Below are 20,913 nucleotides of genomic sequence, written 5' to 3'. Positions count from 1 at the left end.
ACTACAATTCTCTTTGCTTTTTTTCTAGAGAGACCTCTACCTGTTCCTTAATCCTCTGAGTTTCTCTAACAACACACTGCCTCTCCAGGAACCTTTTAACCCTTCCAAGAACTGTCCGGAGCAGGGTTTCCCTTACCATTTTATCAAGATCTCCCAGGAGTAGTTTCAGGCTTCACTGGGAATATGAATGTAGAGGTCATATCTTGATCTTCCTCTGAGGTGCCAGAGTCCCAGGGAAGAGAAAGATACAGCCCGCAGTTGCATGCCCTCCCCCCATTTGGTTCTTTATGTCTCCACTCCCAATCTCGGATCCCCTTGTGCACATATCTGAGGATTTCCACCATGAAATGGCAACTCTCCTTTCCCCTGCCTCAGAGCATCCCCATGAGGGCCAATGATGGGAGCTCTAAGTCCAAGGCTGCCTTGGACTGTCACTGTCTCAATGAGCTTTCACCACAAAAGTGCTACCTAACCAGCCTCCTGAGGACTCAATAGCTTACAACAAAACAGCGACCTCTTCTCATGTTCACAGGATGGCTGTGCAGCACAGGTCTCATTCTGGAGCCCAGGCTGGAGGGGCAGTGACTAACTAGGCATGATTTTGTCATGGCAGAGGACAAAAGCTACCGGAGAGATAAATGAGAATATGTGAGACCTTCTAGGACCCATGTTCAGGACTCACATGTAGTCACTTCCACCTACATTCAATCGGCCAAAGCATGTCACATGGCCATGCCAAGTGAAGGGGCATTGAAGTACATTCTGCACAACTGAGACCTCAGCAAGGTGTGCTATGTAACAGCAGGGTGTACTACCACAGAAGCACAAAGAAGCAAGACCATTAATTCAATCTACCACAGTCCCTGAGAGATGGAGCAATGGGGGCCAGTAGCTATGCTGTCTGAGGGCCATGGAGTCTGTACTGAAGGTCAGAAATGTGTATGAACCAGCAGACACTACAGTTCAAGAGGTATTTTGTGGGACTTGGGCTCTTTGGAATCCCTATGGTTTGTGTATTGCAAAAATTCAACAGAAGGAAAGATGAAGTCAGACCAATCACATTAAAGAACTATCATGTTGATGCCATGGGTGTTCTGTTCATAATTGTTAACCACTTACTAAGAGATGTCCATCCTACCTAAGTACCAAAGCCATGCACCATTTCAAAGACTAGCTTCAGTCACTCCCCATTCAGACTAAGCCAAAGTCTTACGGAGAAAGGAATCACTGAATGATAGAGGTGAGGGGAAGCTCAGACAATAACTAGCTCAACCCCCTCTTTCTGAAGATGAGGAAACTCAGGCAGAGACAAGTGATGTGACTTAGCCACAAACATGAATGTCTGCAGTGTATTGTGCTGACCCCAGCACTTTGTTCCTATGAGTAAGTCGTGTTAGCAGTTGTGGACTTCTACAAAGGTGGGCCTGTGACAATAATTGAGATCATGGGGCTGTGGGTTCAAAGTCAAGAATTCAGGTGGGACACTGTTGGTTGGCCTCTTCCCAGGGAAAACCTAATCAAAGCAGCATGAGAACAGTGGGGCTCTCAGAGCCCAAAACCCTAGCATAATATTCCTCTTTGGTTATCTCATAACCCGTATCAATACTTTTTTTGTAAGAAGGTGAGCTGTCAGCAGTGCCCCTAGTACTCTTCTCCTTCCTGACTCCCTCACCTTTCCATCTGAACCAGCCATTTTCTCAGAAAAGATGGGAATGTCAATCAATTTGAGCTAAGATGTCACACTTGCTCTAAAAATGTTAACTTTATACACAAAAAGAATTGTGCGTAAAAACAAACAAAAATTCCTAATATCTACCTCTCTCCCAGTATTTGAATTGACTGCTCTCCATCGATTAGACCTCTTTGGTCTTGGTCTTTGGTTGTCCGCCATAATTACACTTCAAAGATGCGATTGTCATACTATATTTTATATATTGAGAGCTCCACAGTTCCACTGTAGCCTCTCCACGGCAGAGAGAAATCAAAGTCACATATAAATAAATACAAGAATGGCGACAAAAACTTGGAGAAATCTTTCCCTGCAGGCACTCAGTTCTCAGGGACAGTCTGAAAATTTTGACAAAATGCTCTCCTTGACCAAATTTTAGTCAGGCTCCTCTGAACCCTCTTTTCCACTAGGCCTCTACATGGGACACATACACACCCCCTCCGGTCCTCAGCCCTCCCAGCACAGAGAGAGCCCCCCACCCTGGATATCTGATCAACCTGGCTTGCCATCAGCAAGCATCCCGTTAAATCGGTTTAGCAAGGGTCCCTCTACCCTTCTTGTCTCCTCTTAGTATTCCACCCACTGACCTCCTCACTCCCAGGTGGGTGATAATTCCCCAACTGGTCTTTGCTGTATTCAGAGTTGAGCCGGAGAGCTCAGCTCTATTGCGATAGTCTTGCCAGCTATCTCAATAATCCCGAATAAAGTCCTACTTTTCCGCTTTAACAATTGTCAGGATAATTTCTTCTTTAATGAGTTCCCAACAAAAATACCAAACCCGGGATCGCATATGAGAAGCGATTCAGGGCTTCTCCGCTCACTTTTGTTGTATTGTCCACAGAGCTGCACGCAAATTCTTTGAACATTTTGGAGAAGATCCTGCTTTAGAGTTACTTCCTCCATGGCATTACACACTTGGGATTTAACACGCAACAACTACAAAAATCAGGAAGTTCCTCCAACATGCATATTACGTACGAAGTTCTGAACATATGCCTGCCAGAATATGCATGCTTCCCGAAAGATCCTAGACCCCTCCTCACTCCCCCCAACCCCCTCGCTGGTCTACTCTTCATAACACATTCCTTGAAGCATGCCTTAGAGTGCCTCGAGTGCTCGTCCAAGCAAGTGCAAAGCAGTGGTTCATGCAAATAAGCGCATGAACGTGTGCACCCAGGCTACATTCAGTTCAAACATAAATCCGGGCTCTTCCTGCCTCATCTATGCCGAGGTCGCACATGGTGCACAGGAAACTGCACCAGGGGAAGCAGAGAGGGCAGAGAGCACTACTCCGGCCAGCGAGGCGGAGCCGGGCGGAGGGTCGGGAGCTCAGCCAAGAGGAGCGCGCGGCGCGGACCGGCCGGAAGCCACGCCGGGAGGAGGGTCGGGAGCTGGCGCGGGCGCCGTCCCCCGGCGCTGCCGCGGCCCGCTGACATCAGCCGTGCTCCTCCCCTCGCCTCCCAACACCCTCAGCTCCCGGCCGGACCCTCCCTCCTCCCACCACGTGTCCTCCCCGCTCCCTCCCGAGGGGCCGCGCGCACGGGAAGCCGGAGAGACGGAAAGGATGGCGCTGTGACAGCCGGGCCGGAGCCCTCGGCGTCTCCACCGCGGCCCCGGCCCACGCCCCGGCTCTCGGCCCGGAGGTGAGTGCGCGCGGGCGGGCGGGGCGGGGGCCGGGGGCGGCATGGCCCCTCCCTCGGGCCCCCGGCGGTCGGGCCGCGGCGGGGGCGGGGGGTCCCGAGGCTGCAGCTGCAACTGCCGCCGCCACTGCCTTTGTTGCGGGCCCGCCGGGGAAGGCAGGCGGCGCCGGCCCCGGCCGCTCGGCAGGTGCGCTGGGGCCGGGAGCGGGCCAGGCGGGGAGATGGGCCGGGCCGGGCGCGGGCAGGGGGGCGGCAGGAGCGCTCCCGGCGCGGGGCCGCGGAGAAAGGGAAATGGGACAAGATGGCTGGAGAAACCGGAGCGCGCCCGGGGGCGCGGCAGCGGCGGCGGGCGGGGCGCCGGGCGGGTGGGCGGTGGCGGGGCAGAGGATACCTCTTCGCCTGCACCTTCGCCACGGGGCGGCGCCCCCACCCCCCCATCTCCCTCCCGGGAGCCGGCGGGGGAGGCCGCGGCCAAGTTCGGGCCCCAGCTCCAGGGATCTGAAGCCTGTTCCACCCGCCCCAGACCTATCCTGCCGCATTCGCCCGTCCTTTTTGAAAATATCGAAGGAGCAGACTTTGAACTCCGGAAGGATCTTTTCTTTGGAAGCCCGGGAGGATGCGGCCCACAAGATGCGCGCTCACTCCACACCTAGGAATTGCCCGCGCCCCTAGAGGGCAGGAGCGCGGCCCTTTGTACTGGCCTAGGAGCTGGGCGAGAGAATTTGCAGAAGAGAATTTGCGGCCCAGAGGCAGCGAGTCTTCCCGGTGGCGGTGGGCCCCAGAGCCTGGCCCCAGCTGATTTCTGCACCTTCTTGCGTGTCCAGGCATTACCCCTCACTAAGGATCACCGACTCCTGGGCTTGGAAAGTCGCTTAAGGCAGAACAGTCTTATTTTCTGACCTGGCTTATGGACAGAACCTTTGAATCTGGAAAATCCAGGTACTCTGGGCCACCCAACCTCCTGATGCTGAACTGGCCCTGTAGGAACAACCCAGTTGAGCGAGTGCTCTATCTGTGTTCAAATGCCTTCATTGAAAGGAAGCCAATAGCGCTGTCTTGCTGCCAATTCCATGTTTGGGTGGCACTGGCTGTGAGAAAGTTCTGCCATTTGATGCACTCTTTAAAACCTCTTCCTGGAATGTTTACTCAGTGGCCTGCTCTGCCTTTGGGTCTCTACAGAACCAGTCTGGTCTGTCTTACACAGATAGCTTTTTAAATATTCGAAGGCAGCCAGGTATGCTATCTGCCTGCAACCCTCTTCTTATCATAATTAAATATGTCACCTTCCAGCTTCCTGGTGCTTTCCCTGAAACCCTTCCTCCCCAGGCCTGGCCCTGTCCCCTTCCATTGTTGCAGCTGAACTGTGCTTGGGGCTAAAAAGTTTGTGTAGCCTGAGCTGCCCCATCACAGACTTTAAAGATTTCACACTAGCACCTGATTTTGCTGAACTGAATCTTGCTTACAGAGATGGAGTCCACAGCCTACCCTCTCAATTTGACCCTGAAAGAAGAGGAAGAAGAAGAAGAGATTCAGAGCCGGGACCTGGAGGATGGCCCCACAGATATGCAGAAAGTCCGAATCTGCTCAGAGGGCGGATGGGTAAGTAAGAAGGTGTGGAGTCCACACACAGCTGTGAGGGGCAGGCCTGGGAGCCAGGCTTGTATTAAGTCTCTTCCTCAAGCAGACATAGGAAGTAAAAATAGCCTAGCCCAGCCCGGTGTGTTTGCATTCCTGAGAAAACAGTTCTGTGGCTTTAAAAGGCACAGCGAAGAATGGAACTGGTTCTGGGAACAGTCCCTTCAGGCACGCAGCTTCAAGCACACCATCAGGATCGGGAGTCCAAGAGGCCACGACTGTGTCTCTCTCCTGTACCCGTGGATTCCCTGTATCCTGCTCAATGCCAGGCACCTTGTAGACACCAACTAAATCTCTGCTGGCCTGGGTGAAAGAAAAATTGTCCTGGCATTTGTTAAGATGATAAGGAAGACTATTCAGGACTATTGAGATAGGTTTCAAGACTGTCACAATAGGGGAGAGAGATCGGGCTCAGCAAGTGGGGATTTATAGCCAAGGAGCAGCGCGGAGGGCTCAGTGGTTGGAAAATTACTAAGAGGAGACATCCACGGTGGAGGGTTCTTTCTAAACTGACTTAGCAGGATTCTTGCTAAAACTGGTCTGGGCAGACTGAGAACCGGAGGGGGGTGTGTATGTGTCCAAGATAGAGGCCTAGTGGAGAAGAGGGCTCAGAGGAGCCTGGCCAAAGTTTGGGTGAGGAGAGAGTCTTTATCACCTACCGCTGGTTGAAGGGAACCATTTAAACCATTTAAGTAAGTCTTGGGGCACTGAACTGACGTGAGGAGAGCTTTATGAGACGAGGCCAATTGACACAGGAGAGAGCTGCATTTCCAGCTGGTCCTGGATGGAGGGGTTGCGATAGTAGGCAGCAGTGAATAGGGAGCATAATCCAAACAGCATAGTGTGATAGAATTAGAGTAAACTTATAAAAGTGTAAATGCAACAGATATTAATAGTCATCGTTATGTACATTATTCACAGTACTTACTGGACTTCATGATAATTGGGCATGAATGGTAAACATTTTAAAGAAGCAACAAAATGACATTCCTTTTCTCTGCTTAGTTTTCCACTGTGTATGAATGTCATCGGTATACATATCCTTTGTTTCCAGTGAGAGATCTGTATTCATAGAATCATGGTCCTTCCAAACTATCCAGCCCCGCTCCGCTCCCACTGCATGGGGTGCAGCAAGGTTATCTATTTTGCTCCTAGGATACACATGTACGCTGACATTTGTTCTTAAAAACACCTCTTGAGCTGGAACCTTAAAAGTACTGCATTTTGTTGTATGTATGTTATACTTCAATTAAAAATATTTAAAGCAGTACGACACCAGGCTCTGGGTTTTCTCATCTAGCTATGGAGCCTGGATTGCATTTGTCTCTTCCACCCACCCTGGCCTCCTCCCCAGTTCAGATCCATGCAGCTGGGGAGACTTTGGAGAGCAGGCATCCGTCCTATCTAGCCCTGAGCAAGAACCCATGGCTTTGAGGCTGCATTGGCCAACCGAGAACATCTAGACAGAATGGAGAAGTGCGCAAAGCAGGTGCAGTAGAAGCGCACATACGAGTGTATTGGGACAACACAGAGAGGAGCAAGGTGAAGCCCATGCTTGGCTGGGAAAGAAGGAGGTAACCAGAGGAGCTGGAGGAGGGGGACTGGCATGTGTGGCACCCAGGCAGCCTGCCATCCATCCGCAGCTACTGAGCACAGTGCTGGGTGTTATTAAGGCAAGATCCCTAGTCTCGCGGGGGTACCAGTCTTGTGAGGAAGGTAGGGAAGTAAATCTAATTAACTGCACAGTGTTTGGAGTTCTGTGGGGGAAGACGGGCTCTCCTGCAGGCTGGAGAACTGGAGAAGGCAGGCAGGGACCTGGTCTGGAGCAGTAGGCAGTTTTGCCCCCAGCCCCATCCCTCCCAGGGACGTCTGGGTGGAGACGTCTTTGGTTGTCATGACTCGGGGTGGGGCTTGGGGAGTGGGAGATCCTACAGGCATCTCCTGGGTAGAGGCCAGGGATGCTGCTACCCATCGGTGATGCACAGGACAGCTCCCACAACGAAGAATTATCTGGCCAAAAATGTCAGCAGTGCTGAGGTGGGAAAAACCCTGCTCTAGAGCATTAAAACTAGGGGAAGAAAAGAATCGAATATGTATTTTGGTTGTTGGGGATTGTGTTAGAGTGATCAATAAAAGCTTTTCCAACCAAAGAATCAGGCTGTATATTAGGGTAATATTTCGTGGGAGAACTGGAGTAGAAATCCAATTTCAAGGAAAAAAAAGGGAAAGTGTACTCTGAACCAAGCCTTCGGCCTAGGTGGAACCAGCCAAGGGAAGGGAGGGTCTTGCCCTCCAGGCAGCCAGAAGCAAAAGCACTGGAGAGGAAAGCTCGTGTGTGCAGAGTCCGGAGCAGCTCCTGCAGCTGGAGCCCGCAGGGGAGTCCGGGAGTGGAGGGGATGGGCGAGAGAAGCAGAGGGGGCCAGGGGACCGAGCCAGCCCTGCGGGGGAGTGTGCTGCGCCCAGGAGTCTGAGCTCCCTCCCTAGCAGCTCTGAGGGAGAAGTCCTCGGCTCGTCTTTCTAAGGGACGCTAGGGTTTGCTGCCGCCACCAGGCAGAGGCCACTTGGCCTAAGTGGCCTGCCGAGAAAGCACGGGCTTGGGAGTCCGACTTGCTAACTCTGTGACCTTGGGCAAGATACTTACCAGCCCTGTTTCCTCACCCATAAAACTGGGGTGGTGATCCCCGTATCCCTGTAGTATTTAAAGGATTCAATAAGGTAACACATTTAACCACGTAAGAGGGAGTGCCCTATACAGTGCCTGGCATACAGCAGGCGCTCTATCAGTGCACCAGTCCCAGCCCCCTAAGTGCTGTCTTCGCTGGGTGCAGCGAGCCTGGGCAGCGTGTAAGTACTCTAGGACGGTTACCCTTGGAGATAAGCGTTGGAATGCCAGCTCATGGGACCGAGTGAGGCAGCACACACAAGCTGAAGGAAGAACACCTGTCTGATGAGTCCTTGACCTTCTGAGGGGAGGGAGGAAGGCGGGGATCGAGGGCCTCTACCTGTGAGGCCAAGCAAGGGTGTCCAGGGGTTGGATGGCGGCTGCCTGATTTCTGAGTTTGGCCCAGGGCTGGCCCTGTTTACCTTCTGCTGTGCTTGGCTAGATAAAAGGCCTCTGTGGAGAGAGGGGAGGCCTGCACAGCAGGGCCTGGCTGAAGGCTTGCTCAATTCTCACAGAAGGTTGCTGTGAGGAGAATTCCTAAGCCACTGCACTGCGCGCCTCTGGAACATAATGTGGGCTTGTCTGAGGATCCTCCGGGGCTCAGTCCTAAATGGGAGGACATGAATCCAGCCTCAGCCTCCAGCTGCCTTCTCACCACTCCAGGGCTGCTGATATATTTACCAGGCCCAGGACGTGTTACCTTTTACAAGGATCGACGTGGGTAGCCCCTCTGCAATGACAGGCATAGCCAGTCCTGTGTCCTGTTTTATCAGCAAAGGGAAAGGGCCTATAAATAGGTATGGCCTAGATCTGGAATTTCCTAGGGAGAGAAAAGGCCAAAGGGAGAGTTGTTTAAAAGCCTGGGAAGTGGGATGGGGTGGGATGGAAAATTCCTGGCTGCCTGGCTTTCCAGATTGATGGAGTCTGAGCGGAGCCCAGAGACCAATCCGTTTGTACCTCCTGGTATTTGACACTAGGGATTTTTGTCCATTCTTACTCCAAAGAGTAAGTTCAGTCTTGTGACAGATACATTTTAAGGATTATTTGAAACTATTCCAAGCGGAATAAGAGACGTCCAGGGGTTATTTGCTTAAATCTTTGATTCAAAGAACACATTTTTAAGGGATTACTACCTACAGGAAGTATTCTAGGCTTAGGGAAACAAAACGGAATAAGCCCAGGTTCTGCCCTCAGTGAGCCAATATTCTAGTGGAAGAAGCAGACAGGTAAGCCAAGAGGACTCTGCAGTGTGATAAGTGCCACCAGAGCCTTCAGCCCAGAGCGTCACAGGGCACACAGCCTGGGTTGGGACCAGTTTCCCGGGGAACAGGATGTCTGGGCTGAGTCTTGGAAGGTGGGTGGGTGTCAGCCAGGCCAAGAATGGGGAGGACCTCCGAGGCAGCAGAGCACCATGTGCGGACACACAGAGGGTGCGAGGATGGTTTGTTCAGGGAACTGCAGCAGCTGAGTACTGCCGAGTGTGTGCAGGGTGGGAGCAGAGGCCTGCCAGCTGGTGACCTGGGAGACGACCCCTCTGCCCTCTGTGAGGGCGGGAGCCTTGAAGTCAGACAGTGCTGTGTCCCACTCTCAACCCTGCCGTTATTGGCTGTGTGACTTTGGGTTAGAAACGGGGCTGCTCTGAGCCAGTTTCCTCCTTAATTAAATGGGGCTGTGGGGGGAATAAGGGAAGCAGTTACAGGGCCTTTCCTAGGAGGTTCTCCCTGTGTGGAAGGGGCTGTGATCGGGGGGAGGGACGAGGTGGGCTTCGTGCGTAAGGAAGAAGGGCCAGGAGATCTAGATGATTGATGGCCGGGGGCCTGAAGAAGCTGCAGGTGGTGCAGACGCTGAACTTTTGTAAGCAGATGGAAAACAGTACTCTGATCCCCCAGGCCCTAGATTCAGCTATGGGGAGTAGCTGTGAAAGCAGCAGCCCAGATCCCTTACCATTGAATACGATGAACTTTGGAGTAGGATTTTTAATGACTGAAGGAAAGCACATAGTAAAAAGAAAAGCAGAGAGTTGAACAAGAGGGGGTCGGTCTGGGTGCCTTGGCTGCGTTTGGCTGCTCAGGCACCCCCGTCCCACTGGCCCATGGGGATGGGGAGGTAGGTGAGCCGGGAGCGGGCAGTAGAGCGCTCTTCTCTGGCCTTAGGGCTTCCTGCTGCGGGTCTAGGCACGGAAGCAAAGCAGTCTGCTCTAGTATCTCGTTACATACATTGAAGCTCTAATTAGCCCTTCTGTCCTCCTCCTCGTGGATTGGAAAAGGCCGGCTGAAGCCCCTTCTCTCACTGGCCCCTCCCTGGCAGCGTTGGGTTCTGAGTCAAAAACCGGGGCTAGTGCCCTGCAAATGGAGACTAGTGCCCAGGAGGCCCCCAGCACCCTCCTGGGCTGAGGATCTGTGACCAAGGGAGAGAGCAGGGTTGTGTTGGTGGGGCAGCTGTCTCGGGGTGTTTCCTCGAGCGTGGTTGGTTCTGGCTCTGGATGGGGGCTGAGCTGTGACCGGCTCTCCCTGCTGTATGTGAGGATCCAGTGTCTCCCAACCAGTACGGGGGACTTTTCTTCTCAAGGTGCTGCTCTCCTTATCTGTGGATGCCGGGGGAGGAAGGCACTCAGCAGGGCACGGGAGACCTTGTTTTTGTCTTGGTGTTGCTTCTCGGAGGAGCTGTGTGACTCAGGACAGACGTTTCCCCGGGCCCAAGCCCTCGCCTGTGAGATGCGGGTGTGTGATCTGTGTCTGCATGTGCCTACTAGTCATTGAGAAAGGCCTGTTCACTGTTGCAGGTGCCAGCCCTATTCGATGAGGTGGCCATATATTTTTCCGATGAGGAGTGGGACGTTTTGACGGAGCAGCAAAAGGCCCTGTACCGGGAGGTCATGAGGATGAATTATGAAACTGTCCTGTCCCTGGGTAAAGCTTTGTTTTCCTTTGTCTCCTAGAAGCTCTGAGCCCAGAGAATTGTTTCCACGTCTCTCTTCTCTGGTGTATCCAACATCCCTCTCTCCTGAACTTGGAGTCTGTCCCCTCAATGCCTGTGCCCATTTAATTTCCTGTTTTTGATTTAGGCAGGATATACATATTGTGTCCTTCTACTCAGCGGCTTGTGCCAGCTCTCAGAACCATCCTCATTCAACCCAGGCATTCTCATCAAAAAAAGAAAAAATAAGACATAATCTGAGAAATGTCACCATGGGTCTGGGCCTGTGCTTCATATGTTCCTTAGGAGGGAAGGCAGGCCTCATTGTTACCCTGTCAGCCTTAGAAGCTTGGGGACATATCCTCAAAGAATCCTTGCTCCCTTCCCAGCATTGATATCCATATTATTGGAATGTAACCATATTATTAGAATGTAACCATTTGGAGGGATCTCCCCATTTGCTCATATGGGTACCAGAGTGCTCATTAGATCCGTGGCTGCACCCACCCACTTCCCTGCTAAATGCAGTTCCTTTTTGTTGTTGCTAGTACATTAGCAGAGATTCATAAATTCCCTTGGACAGACCTATTTCCCATCATATTTTTTCTTTAAGTATCCCTGAGCCCTTTCCCCCCGCCTTTCATAAATCTGCATATTGAGAAGGCTGTGGTGGGGTGGGAGTGGAGGGGAGGGTTTCTTAAGTATTATAAAGTACTTATTTTGGCAGTGTTCCAAGACAGTAACACACAGCTGTTACCTGTTCTATTTCCTATAAACAGAATTCCCATTCCCTAAGCCCGACATGATCACTCGGTTGGAAAGGGAGGAGGAGTCTCAGAATTCTGACGAATGGCAGTTCCAGGGAGGAACCTTTGCAGGTACTATGATTAACCCAATTCAACATCCATCCAATGGGAGAATAATGAAGATGAATTTTAAGTTTCCAGGTACATTCTGTGGGGTATTTAAGAGTAAGGCAAGGTTGTGAGGCAGAAAGATGATGGGCTTTGGAGTTTCAGAATCTCCTTTCCTATGCTATGTGACCTTAGGCGACTTCATCCACCTCTCTGAGCCTCCATTTCTTCACCTGTCGACTGTCAGTAATAAGTCTTCAACATGCACCTTTGTATGCAGGTGAACCAAAGTGAAGTTTGTGTGGCTTTGGTCCAGCGCACATCCTGGGTGCCTCAGTGGCACACCACACACCTGTGAAAACTAAGGAAAATAGTGTGACGAAGCATGCATCCAGGGTTATTCACTTGGCTTCCTGTCTCCTTAATCTTGGATAGAAAAAGCAATAGCAGCTGTAGTACATACTTGAGCAAATATGTCTAAAGAAGCACTCAGTCTTTTATCAAGAAATACAGTTAGAGGGCAGGAGTTGGAAAAATACAGCTTCCCAAAAGCCTGAGTGGTTTGATTTGCCTTCTCTCTATAAGTAATAGTTTAAAATGCTGTACTTCATTGATTCCAAGACACGTTTTTCCCTCATCGCTTTAACATCTCTGCAGTTGAGAATGCCTCTTAAAATTGATGGCGTGCTATAGTTTCCCTAGTAGCTGTTTTTTCCTTACTGGCATGTAATGGTGCACCTTGCAGTTGACGGCATCTTAGTTCGGGTGAGATACGGTAATTTCCGTGAGTCGTATTCAGCTTCTGTGGCCACCTTCTAAACAGAAACATACAGTGAAACCCAGTTCTGACATTGGTATGCAAGAACCATACTTCTGCCTGATAAGCTTAACTTTGCTAAGTGTGGTATTGCTATAGATTTTCTTGGTTTAAGGGATATGATTCAGCCCATGATGATACAAATTCTGTAATATTACGTGGTAATATGGGTTATAATTGGCTTCTCGTCCAGGTAAAGGTTATTTTGACCCAAGCGTGGCCCACACAGTTGGTATGTGATCCAAGCTTGTTGCCTGTGTTCAGTTTCCAGCTCTGCCACTCCCTAGCTCAGCTACCTTGATGCATTACTTAATTTCTCTAGACTCACGTGCAAAGAAGAAATAATCAGTTATTGTGAGAATTAGATGGGGTAATCCATGGGAATTGGCACGGGGGTAAGGACTTCGTGTTATCTGTTATTAGAGCTACTGCTTTTAGTGAGTTTGAGATTAAGGTATTCTTGGTATTTCGACCAAAAAAAGAAAAAAAAAATCAGGGAACGAGCCAGAAGTCATTTTACTTACGGGCACTATCTTTGCCCCTCCCTGTCTGTCTGCCAGAAAATGAAGAATCTGACGTGAAGCCCCCAGATTGGGTGGGCCCGATGAACACGGCCTCCCAGTTTCCGCAGCCTCAGCACCTGGACGGCTATGGCCTCCGTCTGCCTCGGGACATCACAGAGCTGCCCGAGTGGGGCGAGGGGTACCCCTTCTACATGGCCGTGGGCTTCCCCGGGTACGACCTCTCGGCAGACGACCTGGCCGGGAAGTTTCAGTTCAGCCGGGGCATGCGCCGCAGTTACGACGCGGGGTTCAAGTTAATGGTGGTGGAGTACGCCGAGAGCACCAACAACTGCCAGGCGGCCAAGCAGTTCGGGGTGCTGGAAAAAAACGTCCGCGACTGGCGCAAAGTGAAGCCGCAGCTGCAGAACGCCCACGCCATGCGGCGCGCCTTCCGGGGCCCCAAAAACGGGCGCTTCGCCCTGGTGGACCAGCGCGTGGCCGAGTACGTTCGATACATGCAGGCCAAAGGGGACCCCATCACCAGGGAGGCCATGCAGCTGAAAGCTCTGGAGATTGCCCAGGAGATGAACATTCCGGAGAAAGGGTTCAAGGCCAGCCTGGGCTGGTGTCGAAGAATGATGCGAAGGTATGACTTGTCTCTGCGGCATAAGGTACCGGTGCCCCAGCAGCTGCCGGAAGACCTGACCGAGAAGCTCGTCACCTACCAGCGGAGCGTCCTGGCTCTGCGCAGGGCACATGACTACCAGGTGGCTCAGATGGGAAATGCTGATGAGACGCCCATTTGCTTAGAGGTGCCCTCGAGGGTGACTGTGGACAACCAGGGTGAAAAGCCCGTCTTGGTCAAGACGCCAGGCAGGGAGAAACTGAAAATCACCGCCATGCTTGGTGTCTTGGCAGATGGGAGGAAGTTACCTCCGTACATCATTCTGAGGGGCACATACATCCCCCCCGGGAAGTTCCCCAGCGGCATGGAAATCCGCTGTCACCGGTACGGATGGATGACGGAGGACTTGATGCAGGACTGGCTGGAAGTGGTGTGGAGGCGGAGAACCGGTGCAGTGCCCAAGCAGCGAGGGATGCTGATCCTCAACGGCTTCCGGGGCCACGCCACTGACTCGGTGAAGAGCTCCATGGAAAGCATGAACACCGACATGGTCATCATCCCGGGGGGCCTGACCTCGCAGCTGCAGGTGTTGGATGTGGTGGTCTACAAACCCCTGAATGACAGTGTCCGGGCCCAGTACTCCAACTGGCTCCTGGCGGGGAACCTGGCACTGAGCCCCACGGGGAATGCCAAGAAGCCGCCCCTCGGCCTCTTTCTGGAGTGGGTCATGGTGGCATGGAATAGCATCTCAAGCGAATCCATCGTCCAGGGGTTCAAGAAGTGCCACATCTCCAGCAACTTGGAGGACGAGGATGACGTCCTGTGGGAAATCGAGAGCGAGCTGCCAGGAGGAGGGGAACCGCCCAAAGAATGCGACACTGAGAGCCTGACAGAGAGCAACTGAGGGAAAGCCAAGGTAAGCAGTCGGGAGGAACCGCCCAGCGCGTACCCTGAGGTACGTGTTGGGTTCCACAGACACCTTTTCTCTTGCCATTATTTTCCTCTGTTTCTGAGAACTCTTCGAGCCCACAGTGCAGTGCTGTAGGTGACAGGCCATCAGCATTTTCACCTTTACGTGAAACTGGTTGCTTGGCTTATTTCGTGGGTACTTTGTATAATGCATGAAGTGAACAAGGAGTGAGCTCCCAGAACACTTAATCTGAGAGCTGTAATTATCACTGAAATTATTTGGGCCTGAAAGAGCGTAGTCTGACATGGCCCCGATAAGAAAAAGTTTTGTCTGCAAAACCAAAATTTTTCTTCCCCTTATAAATCGTGCTGAACATTTAGGGCCAGTGTGTGTACCTGATTCACTTGGAGCGGCTGTGCTCGCCTTGGGTAGCCTGTAGGGCTGGGATGTAAGGACGCATGTGCCTTCGGACTGTGTACCCTGGGCCTCGGGTCTCCGTCCTGGGGTGGTCTGCAGTAGCCCAGTGGGGAAGGAAAGAAATAGCTTATGCCTGCTTCTCCCTGGGAGTTCAGAAGTGTGTTTTAAACCATCATCTCATTCTCATGACATTCACATGGAGTGAACAATTATAATAATTTCACAGACGTTTGAAGGGTGATATTTTTAAATTGAAACTGCACCAAAAAAAAAAACAAAACAGAATGCTTATCTTGGACTACAGTGAGTAAAGTCTAAGGACTAAGGACCACAGGCCCGAGAATTTTCAGTTGAGTAAAGAAGGGCAACAGCTTTAAAAGGAAGTGGGGGGCTTCCCTGGTGGCGCACTGGTTGAGAGTCCGCCTGCTGATGCAGGGGACGCGGGTTCGTGCCTCGGTCCGGGAAGATCCCACATGCTGCGGAGCGGCTGGGCCCGTGAGCCATGGCCGCTGAGCCTGCACGTCCAGAGCCTGTGCTCCGCGACGGGAGAGGCCACAACAGTGAGAGGCCCGCGTACCACAAAAAAAAAAAAAAAAGGAAGTGGGGAGTGGGGGGCTACCAGATATCACTAGTGGAGTGAGCCTCTCCACCCGGACCCCTTGAGAGAGAGTGAACGACCACCTACAGTGGGCAACATACAGAGAGAACAGACATTTCATTTTACCTTCTTGTTCTCATTTCCCTAATTGTCAGTTCATTTGTTCCTCCAGACAGTGTTTAATATGAAGACAGCACTCCTTTTACAGAGGACCTAAAAGTATCTTGACGGTTTTTCTTTCCTTTAAAGTATAATTAGGTATTTCCATCCTACTTGCTTCTTTCTCCAAATGAAATAAATGCTAAGAGAAATCTTCTGTTACACCGCCCCCCTTCATGCTGTGTAAGTTGAAGAGTGACTTATGTCTCCTTCCCTGCCCCCAAATCAAACTGTACTCCTAACATTGAACCGCAGTGTTATTCTGAGACCCCTAGAATTACAGAGACAGGGAGAAGTTCTTACTGTTACAGTCGAAATCATGAAAATTGCTTTTCCCCCTCATGTTCCCTTATTCTTCCACTCCGTGAATTCAGCCTCCCTTTTCTGCCAATCATTACACTGCCTCCACTGGATTATCAGACTTTGAATTATAGTGACTTTTTATCCTTTTTACCTTCCCGCCCCCCCCTTGTTAGATAACATTTTTGTGCATTTTTAATTTTCTAAGCTATTTGCTACCCAAAGGACTGGATCAAAAACCGCCAGAGGGCTTCCCTGGTGGCACAGCGGTTGAGAGTCCGCCTGCCGATGCAGAGGACACGGGTTCGTGCCCCGGTCTGGGAAGATCACACATGCCGCAGAGCGGCTAGGCCCATGAGCCATGGCAGCTGGGCCTGTGCGTCCGGAGCTTGTGCTCCGCAACAGGAGAGGCCGCAACAGTGAGGCCCGCGTACCGCAAAAAAAAAAAAAAAAAAAAAAAAAAAAAAAAACCCGCCAGAAGAGGAAAGGGAAAAAAACAATGCCGGGCTACAGCTACGTATGTAGGCATTTATGTCCGATCCCAACCACTAGCTTTGGCTCATCTTGACAGCCACAGTTCTCTGTACAGCTGCCCTGTTTTTGAGCTGAGGAAGTGCCAGAAGTAGACAGGGATTCTCATCGAACAAGGCATTTTGGAGGCGACGTGGGCATAAAACGGCCTCTTCTCATCTGTTTGGAAATCTTACTAATCTGTTCTTGAAAAGTTATACAATGTCTAAAATCCAAGGGTTAACTCACACTTAGGTTCTCTCTGTTTTCCAGCAAATGAACTGTATTTGGAACAGCTGAGGAGGAAAATCCTCACGAAGATTTCCTCGCAGCATAGGTACACAGGGAGCAGCAGGAAAAGGCCATGGGGCTCAGAACAGCCCAGGTCCGGACAGCAGCCTGAGCATCCTGTCTTGGGACACCGCCCACCCTCGCCCCACGTCCATGAGGTGTCAGAAAAGTCTAGGACCCTTCACTTCGTCAGAGACATGATTAGAAAAGAAACTGCTTCTGCCTCATTTCTTGTTTTAGAGATTACTCCATGTGTCCATCAAAAGAAACCTGTAGATAGGAATGAACAAAGGTATTTCCTGGAGAAGAGGCCATTTGTTCAGCGCCAATAAGAGACTCATCATACGGGCCCAACTCCACTGGTATTTTCTGTGGAGAAAACCTCAAGTCAATGTTTTTTCTTCTGCCTTTAAAAATGCTTCCATCAGTAGAACCTGTCCCCACACAGGTCAAGACTGCAGAGAAGGCTTTGTAGAAATGGTCATTTATGTACACCTGCTACTTACACATTCCTCTTTTGGAAAAATGAGATGCTAATAACAGCAACAAAATTCAGACGTACTGGCCTGGTGCCAGCGGATGGCTTTTCTGTAGACAAACTAGGTTAGTGTGGAAGATACAGATTAAAATAAACTATGCCGTTTCATTTATCTTCCCAATCTGGTTGGCAGCTAGACTTTTCTAGGGTCTCATTTAATGGCCCTGTTTTTCATTATTATTATATTTAATGATAGGGTAGCATTTAGTACACAAGCTCTTCTGTTTCTCAGGCTGCCTGCAAAAGTCACCATAAATTATCTGCTGTCTACATGGTACAAAGCTCATTGACCCATCTGATAGTTTTGTTAATTCCGATTCCTTTAATGTTTTTATCGCAAGGGTGGTGAGAGGGCGTGGGTCTTTAGCCACAGCTGTTTGAAGACTTCTTCTCTCCTGCAGAAACAGGTGGGAGGTCTTTGAATTTTTACACTAAAGTAATGTGCATTCCCACATAGGTTGAGTGTTATGAAAACATTCCTTCAAAGCTACCTGTGCTACGAAAAATATGCCAGAACCTCATAGACAAAGCCATTGTTAGAAATGTCATTCCAATGTCAGATCTGGTTAACAGGCTACCATAACCACTTTTCCTTCCTGTAGACCCAGCTCATTTGTATATTATACTGTTCTTGGCATTTTGAAACACCTATTTCTACTCAGGTACTCATTTTCCTATTAGTGATTCACCTTCCTCATTTTTTAAAACCAGTTTTCCTCTAAGAGGGGAAATTTCACTTAACTTCTGATATCTGAATAACTTTCAATGTTTGAATCATTTCCCCATTTGCTTTTACCTGTACTGTATTCTTTGTCATCTCAAACGGCATCTAAATCCAGCTACTTTTCATTCCAGAAGTTTTCATTCCCTCCAATTACACTTAATTTATCCTCCACTATCCTGGTTCCTGGCCCTTTCCTCTTTATGTCCTATTTTACTTGCTTTGGGAGCTTAAAGGATTTTATAAGACCTAATTTTTGGTTCCTGCATTGGAGCCATAGTTGTCTTGCAGGGAAGAGTAGAAAATGGGTTCAACTCCCGTTTCATTCTACCAACACCTCCTTGAGTCTCATCGTCAGCTGATAGATGATGCCTTACAGGTTGCTTAGCACTGGAACTTCCCTAGAGGAATGGCTCTACTGTCAGGGTTTTTCTGGGCTCATTCTTCCACTGACTTTATTATGATCTATGCCTAACAGAGCCCCAGTACAACTATTTTGCAGAATGGCTACTACCCTAGAGTTACTATAGCACATATTGAGACATAGTTGTACTCCCCAGTAGATAGGAACTGACTCCGACAATAAACTTTGATAATAAAGACAACAGGCTCTGGTGGTTTTATTTATTATCTGCTAGCCTTGTGAAAAGTCACATTTCAAACTCTTCATTTACACTTTATTCTCCACTCAGTTTGGTACCAATATATTACACCCTTGAAATAAAAAAGTCTGTTCATGGGATGGCAGTGTAAGTAATGTCGGTGTCTTTAAAGACAAATGTTACATGTGGTTTTAAACTGGCTTTTAAAGGTGGGGGAAAGGGCCCTGGCAAAAATACCTTTTTCCCTCAATCAATCAGTCATGTTTTGGATGCTCACAGGAAAAATCACACGAAGGAAATTCATAAAGGGATATTAATTTTAAAAGGATGGAAACATGCAGCTTGATGAACAGAAAACTTGTGTCCTGTTTTCATAAATTTCTCTCAAAATGAAAGTATGATGAACCTAGATGCCCTTTCATGGTGTGCTTTTAGTCTTGACAATTTACCATGCCTGTAGATTCAATTAAATATTAATCTACTCTCCAAGAATAATCTAGACATTTTTCCTTTATTAAGCCGTGAGAATTAAATGCTGAACCAATCTGTTGGTCACAGCATCTAAGTCTGACCCCGAAAACCAAGCTTCCTTACCATTATTCAAACTGGAGGCATTCTGGTCCGAGTCAAAAGACATGAGGAAACACAGGTATTTATCTACGGTCAAAGTGAGCAATCATTTAGAAGACGCTTCATGAAATTCGATCAGGAACGTCGTGATCACTTCAGACAATGGGAGAAGTGTTAGAGAAATTATGTGCTTGGTTGATCCCAGCAATGGGTGACAAAGGGGATAAGAATGTGTGCTAAGCCAGCACTCTGGTACCTGGTAGAAAATAAGGCGGGCCTTATCAAACCTGGTTTTGCACAATGATATACCTACAGCTAAAAGACAATTACTGAAATCCCTACAGGAAAACTAAGCTCTATTCTAAGCCTGAAATTATCTGGTTTCTAGTAGCTTTTTTCCTCTTTGAAATATTTTTCTAAATGATGCTTGATAATAAGCACTCATGATTTCTTAAGAACCTAATTATAGAAGAGACTGCACTCAGGATCCCACAGTTGACCACGGTGCTACGGCTGGAGGCCACCTTTGGTGGAACAAGGCATTTGAACTCTGGCTCTCTTGAAAAATCCTAAGTATCACTCTATCTACCTGCCTGCCTTGCCCTCAACCCAATCTCTCCACTGTACAAAATGATGCTCGAGGGAAACTGGCATGGAAAGTAGATCTTGGAGTGTAGGCCCGAAACTTGGAGGCAAAAAGAGTCCTCTGGTGTCCTGTGGTCCCACCAGAGTAGGCAACTAGGGACTTAGGCCAGGTCCTACGGAGTAGTGAGCAATTTTTCTGTTTGGAGGTCCCTCTGCTATACAGATTTCTATGGAACCTGCCACTGCAGTGGGCAGCAGGGCATGTCTGAGGCTTCTAGCTGCCTCTCCATCTATGGAACACATGAAATTTAACACATACTTAGCATTAAGACTCAGATACATGGATAGGCCAAGCCAAAACCACTATATGCAATTAGATACCAGTTCAAATTCTTACAAACCCTAAAAATTCTTGAGTTATTGAAAACTCTAAAGGACTTTCCAGGCTTGTGCCAAGAACTGAAACTAGGCTGTTTATTTTTTCTTTTTAGTCTTAACCTACATATCACAAGAGGAAGAAATGACATGCCTTAATTGGAACCTGCTTTTAATCTTTCTCATGTAGTACGTTCTTTTGAAAAGTCTCTGCTAAGATCTCAGAAAGCAAGGTTCTTCATATTTCTGTAGAAGGTGGTATTCCTTATACGTTTACTTTAATAAACAAAAAAAGTTTTCTCCCAAAAGGTTTATTCGTCGCATTTAAAGTACAAAACCAAATACACAGATCCAGATATTGAACCATATATACATATCTATACATATGTTATTCAGACCTACGTAAACCCATCTGTACATTCTAATGTATCCACCAATAACATCTCTTGAATAAAAAGCAACATATCTCTAAACAAACAAACAGTTATTAGTAACACTGCCATTTGAAAGTATAGAAAAAGATACTTCACAGGAATAGGAGAATTACCAAGTATAAATCCAATATGTTCACATGGACTCCTATAGGAATAATTAAAAGATGAACCTGCCAATCAAAGTCTTTGGGCATAACAACTCTATAAAAGAAACTTGAGTTATGAGAAGATATTTTATAAGGTTAATTACATTCTAAGAGATTGTTTTGATTTGGTTTTTAATTTAAAGAAAGGACTTTATTTTCTCTAATAGCACAGCATTTCTAAGTCTTATTTTCTATGGAGTTGGAATGAATCTTTAGGCAACTACGTATACCTGTTAAAAATTAAACTGGTCACAAAAAATATATATATATATATAAAACTGGTCACTAAAAATGATAACCGATTTTTAACACTGTGTTAAAAGCACAGTTCTTTCTTCAGGAGGAAAGCAGAAATTTTAGACTTGCCAGATACAGA

The 20,913-nt window shown here is 48.8% G+C and overlaps 1 protein-coding gene across 10 annotated transcripts in view; it reads left to right on the top strand.

The window, feature by feature from the left end:
- Positions 1–3,095: 3,095 nt before the first annotated feature.
- The window catches only part of POGK (pogo transposable element derived with KRAB domain), a 32,382-nt gene continuing 14,564 nt past the window's right edge, over positions 3,096–20,913 (top strand). For 2 of the 10 annotated variants that reach the window (XR_009537539.1, XM_060134040.1), the window contains exons 1-5: positions 3,096–3,372; positions 4,835–4,968; positions 10,449–10,575; positions 11,362–11,529; positions 12,814–14,297. Coding sequence is in view for 8 of the 10 variants with exons in the window: in XM_060134040.1 (XP_059990023.1) it covers positions 4,837–4,968; positions 10,449–10,575; positions 11,362–11,529; positions 12,814–14,285 (1,899 nt within the window). In the remaining 2 variants the exon portion in view is untranslated. Of the gene's footprint in view, positions 3,373–3,789; positions 4,309–4,834; positions 4,969–10,448; positions 10,576–11,361; positions 11,530–12,813; positions 14,298–16,548; positions 18,431–18,946; positions 20,237–20,913 lie in introns of those variants that run through there. The other 8 variants (XR_009537540.1, XM_060134032.1, XM_060134057.1 and 5 more) reach the window with 8 other exon arrangements.

The sequence above is a fragment of the Lagenorhynchus albirostris genome, chromosome 2 (genome assembly GCF_949774975.1).
Source record: "Lagenorhynchus albirostris chromosome 2, mLagAlb1.1, whole genome shotgun sequence".
Classification (NCBI taxonomy): Eukaryota; Metazoa; Chordata; class Mammalia; order Artiodactyla; family Delphinidae; genus Lagenorhynchus; species Lagenorhynchus albirostris.
This window is presented reverse-complemented; position numbering and strand designations above follow the sequence as displayed.